The sequence below is a fragment of the Rosa chinensis genome, chromosome 2, assembly GCF_002994745.2.
Source record: "Rosa chinensis cultivar Old Blush chromosome 2, RchiOBHm-V2, whole genome shotgun sequence".
Lineage (NCBI taxonomy): Eukaryota > Viridiplantae > Streptophyta > Magnoliopsida > Rosales > Rosaceae > Rosa > Rosa chinensis.
This window is the reverse complement of record NC_037089.1, coordinates 51,457,487-51,474,156: the sequence shown is the minus strand read 5'-3', so window position 1 is coordinate 51,474,156 and position 16,670 is coordinate 51,457,487. Positions and strand designations below refer to the sequence as shown.

Genomic DNA, 16,670 nt, shown 5'->3' with positions numbered 1-16,670 from the left:
CAAAAACCATAAAGGAAATTTCATAGAAAATTTAATTTCTCATCCTATGAAAAAGACAAAGAAATTACTTAAACCTTAAACCAAACGAGACCTTAAGGGAGGGGATCTCTCTTGGTTGGAGAGTCAATCTTAATCCACAACTAGCTCTATGGCCAAAGCTCGAGTATTTTCAAATAAATAAAATATAAATATAAAATCTCTGGAACCAATGTAAATTTAAAGTCTTTGTTTCTCGTTTCTTATGAAACAGTGATTGCTAATGATGAAAATTGCAAACTAAACTCTATTTTATTTTTAATCATACATAGCAGTTGGGACCAACTTAGAATAACTTGGCTTAAATCGTACGTAACTGTAATTTTTAACTTATGAAAACTATCTTTTACCAACTTTTATAAACAGCAGCTTAATAATGTAACTTTTAAAATAAAATTTTTTTTTTTACCAAACACCTTTTATCTATATTATTATTAAGAGAATAGGCTTTGTTAGCCAAAATTGAAAATTTTGACAGATTTAACCTTGAAATATTAAAAAAATTAAAAAATAAATTAAATCACAAAGATAAATTGAAAAATTATAAAATAAATTTTTATTAGAAAGTTAAAAAGAAATTATCCCACACTCCTACTTTCTCTAACTATTCTCTCTGCAATAACTGTTTTTTTTCATTTTTTTTTTCTTCAAGAAAAATTAATACACATGCAGAGCATGTATGAAGAAGGCTAGTTACTTATATATGTCAAGCAGTTTTTCACAAAACATAAGTTATGTCAAACTAAGCCTTAATAAAGCGCTTGGTTTTGTAGTAATCTTGATTTGTCAGCCTTGTTTTCAAGTACCGAGTAAAGAAGATTGGTGAAAACTTCGCGACTTATGTCATATCTAACTTTATATCCGAGGCTGCATCTGATTTTACATTTTAAAAGGACTTAAGTGCTGAAGTTTATAGAACTGGGTAATTCGCTAATAAATTGCAAAATAGCAATATCTTATTTCCATAAAAACACACACACACACACCCCTGTAAGGACGACAATACTGATCACCCCAAATTAAATGATAACATAAAAACCAGTAACGATAACTGTAAAACAAACATGAAAAGTAAGAACCGCAACAAAAACAAACTTGAATTATATTTCTCAGCTGCAATAAATAAAAACATAAGGGAGAAACATAAAATTCTTCCGTAATTTAATACACTGCCAATAATACTCCTACAGAACTTACCTAGAGATTCTTAACCAACAAGTTAAATCTACATATCTGCACATCATTCCTTCAGTAAATTACTTTGCATGAGGAACCACAAACTGCAAAAATGCAAAAAGAAAATGAACTAATTTAAAAGCAGAAAGGGTGAAAGAAAAATATATTAAATGATTAAGTGCTCTGGAAAACACAGGTACATAGCTGCTTTCTAACCAGCTCATTGTGGATACACTACATGCAATTGTTACATAGTTCAAGTATTTGTCAATTCAACATCATAATGATGGACCAACTATATTGGTCAACACTAAGGGCGTTACCATAAAAGGTTGAATTACGCCTTAAAAATGCACCAGTTATTGTGAAAGACACAACCTTGATAATGCTCAAACCAGCGATGATTTCAAATGTTAAATTAACAATTAGAAAAGAAAATAAGGACTCGTCATATGTAAAGCATACCTATATTTGAACTGGGCCAGCAAGCCAAGCATGTAAAAGAACTTGTGCTCTGCCAGCCACTTGATCATCTCTGAGCTTGATCAGAACTTGAATTTCCAACTTGAGTAGCTGGCAAACTGCTTGCAGACCCATTTTCAACAGGTGGAGGCACACCCCATTTGCCTTCTGATTCAAGGGGCTCAAACACATGAACCGCACCATCTGATAGTCCTAGAGCAAACTGGTTTGGTTCTTGTGGATGTGCCGCAATCACGAGGGGCTGTACATTAGAACTGCTGCACACAGGAAGCAAAGTGCTGGAATCAACAAAAGCTATTACAAACCTAGGAGGTTTACTCTTTCCCCAATGGAATTGATTTCCTATATTAAATTAATAGTACTTCAAAGAGATCCTTAAATGAGGTTTACTCTTTCCCCAATGGAATTGATTTCCTATATTAAATTAATAGTACTTCAAAGAGATCCTTAAATATGTATGCATTAGTGAACATCTAAGACTCAATTCAGCTCATATACCATTTGAAGAAAACTCATCTGTTTGGAATGCATAGAACTTTTTCACTCTAATTAACACGTGAAGCCCATCCTTTGCCTAAAATGTAATACGACGCAGGTTTCTTCTTATATCATCTAATGAAATTGGTCAATAGCTCATCTCAAATAATTGCTTTAATTAGACATTTAAGTCATTTTCAATTTATGTGTTCATGGAATTTTGCACTTCTCTGTGGATCCCTACTTAGTGTACATGGCAGGAGGGCAATTTGGGGTTCTTATGAAACTTGGAATTGAGTTGCCTCATGTCTGTCCTATTAGTCCCATGAATTGCAGAACCAGAACTCAACAATTTATTTTTGAAAACTCAAGTTCAAACATATTCCCGAACCTAAATTAAAAAATAAAAAATAAAAAAAATATAAAAAGTGGAGTTGACCAATTGGGAGACGAAAGTACCTGACATTGGCAGGAAGATAAACAGGAGGATTAATACGACATCGTAGTCTGAGATTTGCAGCACTGAAGACGCACACGGTTGCGTCTAAAAAGCTGGCATAAATAAGCTGGCTATCGCATGAGAATGTTGCATGGGAGATGGGGGCAGCAGACTCACGTGGGAGCCACTAAAAAAAGAGAATAGGATTTAGTTAATGGATAAAAAATGGAAACGAGCCAATAAATCTTCAAATATATGCACCTAAAAACAAATACACGTACCTGCTTTACACATTCTAGTTTTGTTGTTTCAAATATGGCCAGCTGAGTCTCATGCACAACCAAGAAATGTGCCTGATCCTGATGAAACTGAACGCGAGTATCTGACACTGAAGATGGTGTTCTCCCAGCTGGAAGCTGCAAGAATCTGCTCTTCTGTTTTTCCCATCCATCAGAATTCCACACACAAACCTGAAGAAGAGGAGGAATCATAACCAAACTGCATGTTAGTTTTGCCTCACAAACATACCTGATCACTGAGAAATAATTTTATCGTGGTAATTACAGATTTCACACACTACTCAATTTACTTTTCAATATGGAGGCACTGGAAATGCTGTGAACAAGTGTGAATATGTAAACAAATGCATGTAGACTAGGAAACTAGAGCACATTTGTCCTATAAAAACTGTATATAGACCTTAGATTTCCCAGTAATCTGTGAGTTTTGGTAATTTGTATGCCTGTTAAATATATTAGCTTTCCTCAGTTATATATAAGAGATTTTTTGCAGGAAAGATATCTGGGCATCTGATTAGATTTTGGACTACCATCACAGTAGTAAAACTACATAAGAACAAGATCTGATTAGGTGTACCTGAGCATCTGCTCCTGATGAAACTAGCACATTTAATACATGAGAGAATGCTAGGCCAGTTATCCTTTTAGAGTGACCTTTAAGCTTGCTCTTAACCTGCGTCAAGAAAATTACAACTAAATAACAACCATCTAATACAGTACGTGCACTGCAAGTAATTAATATAACCTGCATCAAGAAAATTACAGCTAAATAACAACCATCTAATACAGTACATGCAGTGCAGGTAATTAACTATATACCGCACCATACCTCATCCACACGGACATTATATATCTGAATTGTAGAATCATCCATGCCAATAGCTATAATATTGTTATCTTGAGGATGGAAAGCAAGAAATGTTGCTGCAGGTGGTGGTGGCATGAAAGTTGTCATCGTCTGCTCTTACAAACAAGAAATAGGGATTAGTCAAGCGGAAAAAGAAAAAAAAAAAAAAAAAAAGAGGTTTTAACAAACAAAAAATTTGATTATTTGAAGATGCTTACCTTAAATGTCATCATATTGAAGAGGGAAATCTTTCCGCCAGAAGCCGACATTACATAAGAATCATTCTTGGATAAAGCAAAGCAAGGAACAGCTTCTTCAGGACTTGTGTCAGTAACATCATTTGTCATTAGAATGCCACTTGTTGGCTGCCAGAGTTGAGGTGAAACACTGGCAGTTGCCTGCAGGATACATCAATTATTTGGATATTACAAAACTGAATTTTTAAATTTACACTGAAAGAACAAACAGGGAAACTTTTCTGCATCACCTTGCTAACAGAATTGCGATCATTCCTTTGCCATTTCCAGAGCAAATGGATGGCATTCGATGCTAATGCCAGAATTGCATTACCAGAATTTGTATAGATTAATCTTGATATCTGTAAACATCAAGCTAATGAGAATACCATAAAGGATACAAAATATGCCCCTTGCAGAACTCACTGATGCATCACAAAAAATGAAAAGTGCAAATGCAAATATGACTTCTGTCATCAATATTTCAACTCTCTAAAGACCAGCATTAAATCATTGAAAATACTACCTTTTTCTTAAACCACTATGAATAGAAATTACTGTCACAAGCAACATAGAGGATCATCATGGGCAAAAAAGGGGTCCTAGAGTTTCCATAAATCACAACCGCGCTTTGCAGATTCACAAATGCATCAATATGCCATGAACTTTCCAAGAAAATAAGTTGGCACATACTGTACCTTGGTTACTCTCATATTTTCAGGTAGCCTCAAGGAACGACATTGAGACGGTTCGTTGATTTCAGTGAGTTTCCAAATCTTTGATTTGTCATTGGATTCTTCAGTTATTCTAGGTTTCACATCCCCCAAGTTCCTAGCATCCCCATTCTGGTAAGAAAATAGTTTGATTAATTAAAGAATCATAAATTAGACCTTTAACTCTAATAGACATATAAAAAAGGAAAATCAAAGCAAAAAAAAAAAAATAGAGGTAATTGCAAATTAAAGGCATACAGAGCAAAATCATAATAGTTAAATTTATACAGAAGAACAAGCATATCCAACGAACCATTCCAGAAACAGCAACCGCAGATGCATTTCTCTCAGCCAGTCCAGCACTTGTAGCAGCTGCAGCGGCGGCGGCAGCAGCAACAGAAATTGGGTTCATTGCAGGCTGAAAGAGCTCAAATGTTAGATAGGGGTAGTTTAAAAAGGAATAAGTACAGCAAAAACTTATCATCTGAGAAATAACCTTTGTCACAACTTCAGAGGACCTTGATGCATCATAAGAAAGATTCTCAAATGTGTGCAACAGCCGAACACCATCTGCATTGCCCAAAATTTTAATCCCATTCTCATTGGCAGATACAGCCAAGAGAGTGCCATCCTTGTTAAAGCGGATACGGGGGCTTGCCTAGATATTAGGAAGAGTAAAAATGAGAAAATAGTATTGTAGAATGCGATAATTTCAATTTACTTGAACAGAATGAACCTACCGGGAGGCCTCCATCAGCATCAACTGTCATTAGAAGCTGAACATTGTCCATGTCCCAGAATTTAATAGAGAAATCATCACCAGCAGCCAAAAACCGGTTTTTCGTAGTATCAAATTGCACAACACCAAAAGAACGCTTGCGGAAGCCTTGATAGGTCCTTTTCACTGCCCCTTCACTTTCATTCCATTCAACAATATATGACTCACCATCTTTACTTGTCCCACATGAAAAGAGCCTGCAAAAAGCCACCCACCACCAAGGAAAAGGGGAAAGATAAATAAACAATCATGTAGTCTGCCCATGCAAGTCAAGAGCAAAGATACAAGCAATGTGTATTAAGTTATTAACCTTGTGCCATCAGCACTGTATGCCATGGTTGTGCACCAGCGACCAGGAGCATCATAATCAACTCGAGATCCCAAATTGTCATAGAGCCAGGCCTTTATTTTTCCATCCAGTGCCGTTGAAAAGATAAACTGAAGCGCAAAACAAAAAGATGAACATCAGAAACTAAGACAGACTAGGAACTAGACAAAGACATGCAAAGGTGTGAGCATGCAAAAGCTAAAAACATTGGACCACCTGAATATTTTCCTTATAATGTGGGCAGACAGAATAAACCGGAGCCTCATGACCTTCAAAAGTATACTGTTTTGAACCAGTCGCAGCATCCCACACCTAAAATTACAAAGGAACATCAGCAAAGGAACAGAAAATTTTCTTCCAATTAGACAAGCAAACATCCGTTACCAACCTTGATTGTCTTGTCATCCCCACAGGTTATTACACAAAGCTGCTTATTGGGGTGGGAGAATGCTAGATCATTTACTCCACCAACATGAGCATCAATCTATGATAGTAATTACAGAGTTTTCATCAATACGGCAAACTTTTAGATCAAGTAGGGTAAAAAACAATGAAAGGAGTACCCTCAAGATTGTACCTCTAAGTGTTGTCGTATATCATCACCTCCGTGATAAGAATATATTTGAACAATGTGCCTTGAGTAAGCAACACCTGTATAGTAATGGATACATCAATTAAAGCAATCCACACCTTAAATAGTGCACAGATCACATACACCACGGGTACTTCAATGTGGTCCTAGCTTACCAAATAAAGAACCATCAGGGCTCCAAATCACACGGTTAACAGAAACACCAGGATCCTTTACCAGAGCAGCCTGAATCATATGAAAACAAATTACTTTTCAGTCCATTAAATCATACAACCATAAAGGCATAAACAACAGAGCATGCACAACTTTTTTGTCTTTCATGAGTGAGGATAGAAAAGGACAGACCTGTAGAGGCATTGAACAAGTACTAACATCCCAAACTTTGAAGTTCCTTAAAACCAGTCGCTCCCTGGATCCAACTTCCCACAGCCCTATGTCCCCCACATTGGTACCAACTGAAGCATCACGTTAAGAACAACCAACAATTAATTGCCAACATGAACAGCAAGCAAGCAATGGATAAACCTATTAGGAAAGATAGCTGTGAACCTAAAGTCTACAGATGAAAGTAAGGGACAATTGTAAAATACAAACCAAGAAGCAGAGTCTGCTGAACAGGATGAAAATCCATGCTCATGGGCGATGAACCCTGATTTAAAGTTCGTGCGACGTTCTTTGGCAAGTCATCAGGTGCATTCAACGCCTGACTGTGACTGTGACCCGGAAATGTCACTGGCAATATGTTAACAGGGAGATTTACCTGCACAAAGAAAGAAATGTAAATAAAAGGTAAACCAGGAAGAACACAAGATCAATATTCAAAAGCTGATAGCTACAAATATGTAGTTACCTCAGTGGAAAGTCCCATGGGTCTTGTTCGCTTAGAAACATGATCAGAATCCCCAGACGGGTAATCTACAGAAGGGTTAGTTGGAGGAGTCCTTGGATGTTTCAAGGCAGCTATACAATATAATGAAACACCTCAATCAGAATCATATTGTACAGTAAAACTAAGAGCCGCACTAGTAAGAAAATGATATGTTACCTGTTATCGAGGGACCACCAAGACCAATAGCTCCTCCTTCAGAAACTGCTGGATGAGTAACAGTAGAAGCATTAGACATCCAACCTGCAAGAGGTATTGGAACCGGGGCTGGTGTAGGTTGAAAGGGCTGAAATACAAGGCCAAGCACATTAATAAGAGCTTTTTCAGGACAGAATCACTACCTAAACCCTTATATTACACTACCAGTAAGAGTGATAACCCACCCCATGTGCACCTAGAGGAGGAAATCCTCCAGCTTTTGGTAAGGATCCAAGCAATGGATTGTTTGCAGGTGACGGGGCCCGAGCACCATTGGGTTGTCCGCATGAGTGATCCACAAAAAGAGTTTTTATATCTGGATTCGGCCTTGGATTCTTACAAAGCTGATGCTGCCAATTTAAGCTGTAACTTAGGAGGAAATATCAGTTCTCTCTATGTAAAACCAGAAAGGGCATAATGTGCACGAGTACTAGTGACTGGTGCCTGAAAATTTCTAACACCAGAAGCTGGAATGAACTAGTGTACCAATGTCAACGTAGACTTTCCAGGACACACTCATATACACCAGGCCCCTATGCTACAACGTTATTGAATTAAGATTCACTGTTATGGGAATTATTGGAATATTGACGGTTTTTTTCTTCTGTTACATCATTCAATGTAGCAATTCATTAGCTATAACTATCAATTTCATGAAATTTTCATTCTGAATGCCATAGGACGCATCATTCCAACTAACACATGACAATATTAACTAAGATCACCACTTACAAAATCAGCTATAAATCACAATTGAAGTGCACGGCTAATGTTATCTAATTGAAGAGAAATTTCTGGGAAATTACCTTTGGTTAATCAGAGTTCGCAGCCTCGAATTTTTGAGGTTTGGGAATTGCAATTTATCACGGAATAAGGGGTTCGCCTCAATCAGTTTCTTAAGTTCAACCAGCATAATCGCCCTGGCAGACTTTGTATCTCCATATTTGGATAGCTGTTCATTCTCCCTACAATGCAAGAGACCATTTTATTGCCCATCTCCTACGACTCCTTTTTAAACAAGACTGGAATCATTAACACAATGACCATACCTAAAATTATCCAGTGTCAAAAGCTGAGTGATTTCCTTGAAAAGTTCTTCATTAAATGTGGCAAAAACCTTTAAATCCTTCACCAATATGTCCACCGCTTTGGACCGGTCATGCCTATTAAAGTCCAAACAGTCTCATTACAACAAAATTCCTCAATCCAGATAAAAAAAAAAAACTCCAAAAAGAGTTGCAGTTCCTACAACAAAATGAACTTAAAGTGAAACATTATAAGCTTACTTGTCCAATGCCTCGAGATACTTCTGCTTCCTTATCTCGAAAAATATTTTCATGGAGTAGCGGTTATCGTCCACTTTAGTGAACCCAGAGAGGTACTTCTCTACTTCATCCCAATTGCCATTATGCACCTCATCCTCAAAATATTTCATATTGAAGAAAAACCCAGATTCCTGTTCTAGCCTATTAAATTTCAAAAATGCAATTAATGAGGCACTACCAGTATATAATCAACAAAAATAAGAAACCCAAAAAAAATAATAAAAAATTAGAAGCAAGCCCCACTTGTGAACAGTCTCTTTGAATTTTTCCTCATCTAGAAACTGCAAGATCAGGAACACAAGCTCCCTACTGAGGGAAGACATCTTGACCGCCCAGTCTGGTCGTCTTCGATTCCAAACCCAAACCCAGATAACTAGATCTGCAACACCATAAACTAATAACATTAAAAAATCACACAAATATGAATTTGGGTCAAGTCCAAATAGCTCAAAACTCCACACAAAAAAATTCAAATTAAAGCAAAAATTCAAAACGCGCATACCCAGAACTAGATCATAAAACTAAAACCCCATTCTGCCCATTATTTCAGATGCTCTGACTACACATCTTACAATTCCAGGATTTTAAGATAGACAAAAGTTTTAACTTTTTTGAGGATCAAAGACGCAAATAAAGCAGCTTTAAGACGAATCGAAGATGCAAAAGAAAAAGGTCAGACATGAGCAAAACCCCCTAACAAAAATATCAGCCCAAAAAAACAAAAAACCTAAAAGTCAAGAGATTCCAAAAAAAAAAAACAGAGAGAGAAAGCTCTCACCTTGAGAACCAAATCAGAACAAGCAAACCAAACCACAGGGACCCAGAAACAAGAAGAAGAAGAAGAGAGAAACCGGAGCTCAGAGGAAGAAGCTTTCTCTCTCCTGAAGCTTAATAGTAAACTCTGTTTCTTTCTCTCTCTACCATATTTTGTATTATATATAGAGAGACGGGGAGGAGACATTAAACTTGCAGAAATGGGTGGTTTTTATAGGAGGAGGCGACAGATAAAAGAGGATGATGGATGATAACCACGCTCGCTTATCACCCGATAGCTTATGGTTTCTTGTGATAGGTCCTGGTGATAGGTCGATGTACTTATGATAGGTCCAGGGAGAGATGGGTCCCACTAAGCCGGCTGCATTTGTCGAGTCCACCGGCGCGGAATCTCTAGCTGACAACTGTTATTCAGCAGATACACACGGCAGAGAATAATCGCCTGCGGCGGCTTCCAGGGTAGTCATCCAATAGGAGACGCGGGACTGGATTAGAAGTTTGACCTGGGATGTTAGAAGAAGAATTGACCAATGGGATGGAATCGAAGGCCTAACTGAAATGTAGGTGAAACTATCCCGGATAGCGATTTTCACTACCACCAGATCCCCTTGAAAAACGACAAGCTTTCTCGGACCCCTCCCCCGAAAACCCTTTCGCCCCCAGATTTCGAGAAGTATTACGAGGCATGCCACTGGGCCACTCCCGGGAAGTCATTGAATATCACGTGATACAGTGATATAGGTCATGATTGCGATTAGAGGTGTATTATCGTCGCGATAAATTGAGGAGATTATCACGATATATCGTTTGGAGAATTTGATTAGTGGGATGGTTACGAAGCTAATAAAGAGGTGTGTAAAGTTTGGGGTTTTCTATTCGTGACGTGGGGTTTTGTCCATCTCAGTCTCGAGGGGTACGTAATCCATTAATAGACGATGTACCATTCTTATCAACAAAGGAAATGTTTTTTTTATTTTTTTTATTCTTCTTAACGAAGAAGGAAAATGTCAACATAAGCATGCTGTCCTTTTCTTGGTCCCTTATTGCCTTTTGAAGAAAATAATAATGGATTTTACGACTAAAAGTTAATAATTGTAGCCCGTCCATTAATATTGAGTGGTTTAGACCATTTTTAATAATTGTAGTCATTTTTTAATTAAATTTTAGTTAAAATAACTAAAAAATCATTTTAGTTAGCTATTTTAAAAATACGTCTGCATGACTGCATCGTACTCTCTATTTTAACTAATTTTAAATTTATATTATTTTTTAAATGAAGATTAAATATTTTTAAAATATTTATAAATTACATAAAATAATTTAAAATGAATGTTATAAATTATAAGGAGCCTCATCTCGATTTCTATATGTAGGTGCGAGATAGTTAAAAGTTATAATGAAGAGCCACTTAGAAGTATGGTGTAGCTGCTAAAATCGATAAAAAGCTAAATATGCTATCCATAATAGCTAAAGAGCCAAAATAGAGAGTTTGCTAAAAATGATCTTAGACTCCTAAATTTGGACCAGGAGACCAAAATTTTTTTTTAGTTACATTCGCAAAATAGTGACATAGTGTGCTACTGCTCTGAGTCGAAATTTGATATAGATAAAGCTCTCCCCATGAGGTATTTTTCACAAGTAGATGATCCAACGCTAAATCTCTTTGAATATCTAACTCACATTCGCCCAACTTGCAAGTATAGCCAAGTTTCCGCTAGACCAAACATCCTTGGGTAGTTGACCAAAATTTTCATAAATGATATTAAGAATTTCAGCACATTTTATTTTGATATAAAATTATATATATATATATATATATATATATATATAAGGTAGGGCTAGATAGTGAAGTGACAATCTTGTTCACATACTTAGTTTTTTTTTTTTTAATCAAGCTCTTGGGGCGGAAGTAGTATATTCATCACAAGTCAGAATAGGCCGTTCCGTTGTCATTTAAGGACATATACAGGCAAGAAGATAGTGGTAGTACCCACAGTGGTACATAGAAATAGGCATACTCATTATACATTCAAATATGTAGAGGTAGCAGGGATCATCCATTGGTAAAACACCGGAAGCACTAGAGATCTAGGTTCCTAATACAAGAAAATTATTGTAATTAGATAAAAAGTCAAAAACATAGAGTTGGGCTAAGGGCCAAAACCCTAACCCAATTAAAGGCCTAATAGGGTAGCCCAAAAGGAGAAGCCCAAAACTACAAGGCCTAGTAGGATTTGGAGCAGGCCCAAACTTCATCTCCTACGTGCGCCCATGCAGCGCCGTCTACTCCATCCACCTGTCCACTATAACTTGCTGCGCCGACCAGCATATAACGGCCACCGCTTATCCTCGTCGCACACCCCACCAAAATCACAAACCGCCCGGATCCTCCAGATCCTCATCGCCGCACAGCTCGTCATAACTACACCGTCGCTCAAACCAGCATAACCGCCGCTACCTTAATCTGCAGAGCTCACGTCTGAGTCCCGTCCCTGCACAACGAGACATGAACACACCCAGAGATTTCGTCTGAAAACCCACCCAGCCTCGTCCAATACCTTGAGCCCGATGCCTCTCCCTTTGAACTTCCCGAGCAAAGAGCGCTCACTCCCGTCCGGCAGCAGCCCAATAGAAGCCAGGCGAACCTTCACAGATCCCGAACGCAGACAGACAAGCAGAATTTATGAAAACCTTGACCTAGGGCACTCCGGGTTTCTTGTAGCTCTTTAGAGAGAAAACTGAAAATGTATTTCTTGATGAAGAGATATTTGTTCACATACTTAGTTGTGCTCAACAACAATTAGATTTAAATTAAAATAATGTGGAATAATGAGAAATTCTCATTAACTTAGTCTAACTGTCTTATTATTCTCTACTGAAATTAAAATTCAATGACAACTAAGCACATATGACCAAGAGATTAACAAAGAAGGTAACATATGATTGGAGTGGATTTTTTTAATTTTTTTTTTTACAGGAAAAGAGATTTTAATTAATCTTATAGCAACGGATATATATAAAGTAGGGCTAGAGAATGAAGTGACATGTGAACAAGATTACTTAGTTGTGCTTAGCAACAATTAGATTTAAATTAAAATAATGGGGAATAATGAGGAAAACAAACTCAGTCTAACTGTCTTATTATTCTCTACTGAAATTAAAATTCAATGACAATTAAGCACATATTATTAAGAGATTAACAAAGAAGGTAACATGATTGGTGTGGATTTTTTTAAAAAAAATTTCATAGGAAAAGAGATTTTAATTAATCTTATAGCAACGGCACATGATATAGATATGTACTGGAAATGAAACCCGCACATTGCTGCGGGATTTGTTGTTGTCAACAATTTTGTAGGTAAGACTTGTTGATGAATTTCATTGATCTCATATCTGGTGCCAAACTGTAACAGAACATATATCTGGAATATTAACTTTCATAACTGTATCTCTTGATCTTCTGCTTGCTTTTTGTCACCTTTGGTGACCTGCTGAAGGGATTTAGATAGGGTTTAGGTGTGCACGTAATATTTCTTTTCTTAATACACACACTAAATAAATGAAGAATTATGAATCAGTATAAAGAATTACATGTTGAAGCTCTTCATTGTTCAAAATAAATAGTGATCATAGCCAATCACTATGGCATGCAATTGGTTTCCGTACCGGTCGTACAGTAAGATATCCGACTTTAAGATATGGCAGAGGAAGCTGTAGAAAAGGTAACAACATAAAAACAGTTAAGAAATAAACATATACTAATAACAAAAAATATTGAAATCAGCTAACAAAAAATCAAAATTCGAAAGGAATTAGGGGGGAAAAAAAAGAAGGAAAAAGGTTGAAAATAGAGAAATTAGTATGTCTTTACCTTAGTATCTTCACTAAAAATCAGAACTTAAAACCTGCATATACTGCAGAAAACCCCAAAAGCATTCAAAGTCATAGTCCTCAGTTGGTAGTCTGATGAAGAACCTATTATAAAGAGAAAGACAAAGAAAAGTTCAACTTAAAAATGAATTAAAATTATAACAATGCCTCGGAGAAGGAACAAATGTTTGTCTAGTGATGAAATCAGATATTGAAGATGAACCAACCTTTGTGCTCTATCAATCGCTTGATCAGTCTCATCCATCATTTGGTGTCCATGATCAATAAGTTGCTGATGTGTCATACCTGCAAAATTTGAAGATAGTATTCAGTTCCAAATAATAAATGAACCTGAAATACCCACAATTTCAGTTAACCTCAAATGAATTTTGAGGAGGCCAACCTGAGAAGAAGTTCCAATAACATGCATGAGAGCCATTGGATTGATCAATATCTTGACGGCTTTATCCTGAACCAACTCATGAAACAAAACGATTCAAAGGCTCTGTTCACAGTCCCCACAATAGAAAGACATCGTCATTGAGCTAGCTAGGTTCCTTTGTGGCTTTGTTTATGCCATTTATGCTATTATTCAATTCCAATTACAGATCTAATAATTGTTGTTGGAGAGAAATAATATAAGATTCTTAAAAGCAAACAAATAATTCTGTCAAGTAATAAAGAAATTGAACTTTGTGAGATCCCCCAACCTTATCCATTTAATTATTAAACACCTAGAATGCAGATAATTTCTTTCTTATATCTAAATCTTGGGCATAAAGGTTATCACTATTTGTTGTTGTTGAAGGAATAATTTGAAATCAATTCTCATTAAAAGTAAACAACTTTTGTCCAAAATCATAACATTATGCTGTTCTTGTTTCCTATGATCACAATTTACAGTAATTACTAAGCAACTGTATGTCCAATTATCACTAAACACCATGAATATACTCATTCATTTCAGTTCTAGAGGCAAGGAAGTTGAAACCTTTAATCAAAAACCAAACTTTGATGAATTCTCAAGTGCTGTGAAATCCAAATTACAGTTATTTCAGTTTCTAAGCAGCCAAACAGAGCAATAGAACAAAAGCACATACCATGAAATGTAAATAAAGAAAGGGGAAAATGGGTATTTATCTCAGAGGGGGAGTTTTAGCTTGGGGAGACTAAATCAATGGAAATGGAGAGGCCTCGATGGCTGCTTTGGCTTAAATCTCTATATATAAAGCGAGACTTCCATTACCTGCAAAACTCATCTCTTCCATTGCCTACAAAAACAAAAATATGGAAACCCTTTCAATGACCAATCGAACTCAATAAAATCTCAATCTTGATTATCAAAATCAAAATCAATTGTGGTCAAAATTTTGATGCTTTATTGATAAGTTTGAACCAAATACCCAGTTCTAAAACGGAAACAAAAACACAGCTTCATACCTCAATCAATTTGTTTTAATACTGTGTTCTCCTCCAATCCCCAAAAGAGCTCACAAAGAGAAATACATCAAGCCTATCTTGGATCAGATAGGACAAAGACTAATAATCCCTTATAAAAAAAGAAAGAAGATCAGAAACAGACGCTAGAGTTGAAAGTCTAACCCATCACTCACATCGCCGACTCAGTTAGAGATCGAGATAATTGAAGTCGGTGTAAATGGAGGCTTCCCGAACAATTGAAAACAGATATTTGTACGATCATGGCAGCGCCGTAAGTTGAGGAAAAATAGAGGGCAAAAGTGTCATTTCTCACCCCCAAGATGAACAGTAGAATGAATAGTGCAGGAGCTTTAGGGAGGTGTATTGTATTTGGATTTGTGCAGACTTTTTTTAAATGACAGACTTTTTGAAAAGTCCACAGACTCTTTAAAAAGTCGATAGATTGTTATGGATTTCTTAAAACCATTGATTTTAGCAACAGACTTTTATTGATTCATGAAAATCTATATACTTTATTATGAACGACTTCTACAGATTTCCTAGGATGTACAAAATATATTAAAAAAATATATAAAAAAACAAATGCAGCCCAAACACAAAACAAAATAATAACTTATTGTCTATTCAATGCTCCAGTATCATCTAATAGAAATTGACTCAAATAAATGATTGTTAGTCTGTCTAGCGAGTTTGTTCTCATTCATAATCTCCCAATAACATAAATATACAATATAGATCACTTGATGTTTATGGTTAATTATTCTCATTAATTTTGTTTTCACCGATTAACATATATTGTAGCAATATTGATCAATGTCTTGATCTATAATCAATCAATTGAAATTCAATTGTTCAACCTTTTTTTGAACCATAATATAAATTCAAATTAATGAGAATAATTAATTAATAAGATAAAATTTAGTATGGTTCAAGGTCTTAGGGTTAGACCATAATATTTGAGTTTTAGAATCATTTTTATTGCTATTAGGGTTCGAAGTATCACAATTGAAAAAAAAAAAAAAAACAAAAATCACATTCAACAATTACAATGAACATGTTGGGTATCAAAAAAAGTTGATATCATAAAAAATTAGAGAAAAAACAAAAAATTAAAAAAGAGAGATGATGAAGGACAAACTTCTTCGTGCGTAGAGAGAATAACTTTGATAGACCTTTTTTTTTTTTTGAAGATAAAATTTTGATAGACTTTTTGAAATCTTTGGTCTAGAGGCCGGAAAATTATTGGAATTTGTTATGTATAGTTAACACTACAAAGTCCATGATTATCTATGATTTTCTAATTCCATAAGTATGAATGATATTTTGAATACCTCTGTACTTTTATTCATTTTTAAAAGTCCTAATTGAATACCCCTAGATTTTGGTGGAATTCATGAAGTCTTTAAAAATCATAATTGAATACCTCAAGACTTTCATGGATTGTTAAAAGTCTATATTGAATACACCCAGACTTTTAAATTTCATAGATTTTTTTAAAACTTCCACTAATTCCATATACAATACACCCCCCTTAGTATATAGTAAATGTCCTTGTACCTTAAATCACTGGTCAAGCAAGTGAGAGAAAATTAGTATCATCCACTAGTACAATGAAGCTCAATTATTCTAAGAACTTACATCACTATAAATTTTATTGTGGAGTGATTATTTGAAATAACATATTGGGTGCTAAACAGTTGGGTATGATTTCTAGTTTTTAATTTTGGTTAATTGCAATGTTATTATTATATTGTTTTTAGCAGAAGATGACTG

The 16,670-nt window shown here is 35.8% G+C and overlaps 1 protein-coding gene and 1 long non-coding RNA gene across 4 annotated transcripts; both read right to left on the bottom strand.

Annotated features, from left to right (window-relative positions):
* Positions 1-1,055: 1,055 nt before the first annotated feature.
* On the bottom strand, positions 1,056-9,780 carry LOC112187021 (protein TOPLESS). 2 transcript variants are annotated; one of them, XM_024325636.2, is made up of 27 exons: positions 9,592-9,780; positions 9,057-9,192; positions 8,775-8,954; positions 8,538-8,651; positions 8,295-8,453; positions 7,674-7,851; positions 7,450-7,576; positions 7,255-7,364; positions 6,999-7,164; positions 6,750-6,859; positions 6,560-6,629; positions 6,390-6,463; positions 6,201-6,296; positions 6,029-6,124; positions 5,795-5,922; positions 5,447-5,681; positions 5,203-5,364; positions 5,020-5,124; positions 4,692-4,838; positions 4,245-4,355; positions 3,976-4,155; positions 3,740-3,868; positions 3,488-3,583; positions 2,893-3,081; positions 2,632-2,798; positions 1,678-1,952; positions 1,056-1,316 (listed from the first exon to the last, which is right to left on the bottom strand). In XM_024325636.2, exons 2-26 carry the CDS (start codon positions 9,134-9,136, stop codon positions 1,742-1,744), a joined length of 3,420 nt encoding a protein of 1,139 aa, XP_024181404.1. In that variant the 5' UTR covers positions 9,137-9,192; positions 9,592-9,780; the 3' UTR covers positions 1,056-1,316; positions 1,678-1,741. The 2 variants fall into 2 exon arrangements, with proteins under 2 accessions (XP_024181404.1, XP_024181405.1); XM_024325637.2 differs by having other exon boundaries at positions 1,678-1,949.
* A 3,145-nt stretch (positions 9,781-12,925) lies between these two features.
* Positions 12,926-15,094, bottom strand: LOC112190887. Of its 2 annotated transcripts, XR_005807683.1 has the most exons (6): positions 14,898-15,094; positions 14,558-14,728; positions 13,861-13,962; positions 13,685-13,763; positions 13,179-13,562; positions 12,926-13,075 (listed from the first exon to the last, which is right to left on the bottom strand). It is a non-coding gene; the product is annotated as an uncharacterized LOC112190887 (long non-coding RNA). The 2 variants fall into 2 exon arrangements; XR_005807682.1 differs by lacking the exons at positions 14,558-14,728; positions 14,898-15,094 and having other exon boundaries at positions 12,931-13,075; positions 13,861-14,551.
* Positions 15,095-16,670: the final 1,576 nt, after the last annotated feature.

Bases quoted from the DNA above. Each gene is read 5' to 3' on its own strand.
- LOC112187021 (XM_024325636.2), bottom strand. From the start codon at position 9,136: ATGTCTTCCCTCAGTAGGGAGCTTGTGTTCCTGATCTTGCAGTTTCTA. The intron at 7,852-8,294 runs GTAATTTCCCAG...CCTAAGTTACAG, and splicing joins CGAACTCTGATTAACCAAAG to CTTAAATTGGCAGCATCAGC. The intron at 3,082-3,487 runs GTACACCTAATC...CCTCTTCTTCAG, and splicing joins CATCAGGAGCAGATGCTCAG to GTTTGTGTGTGGAATTCTGA.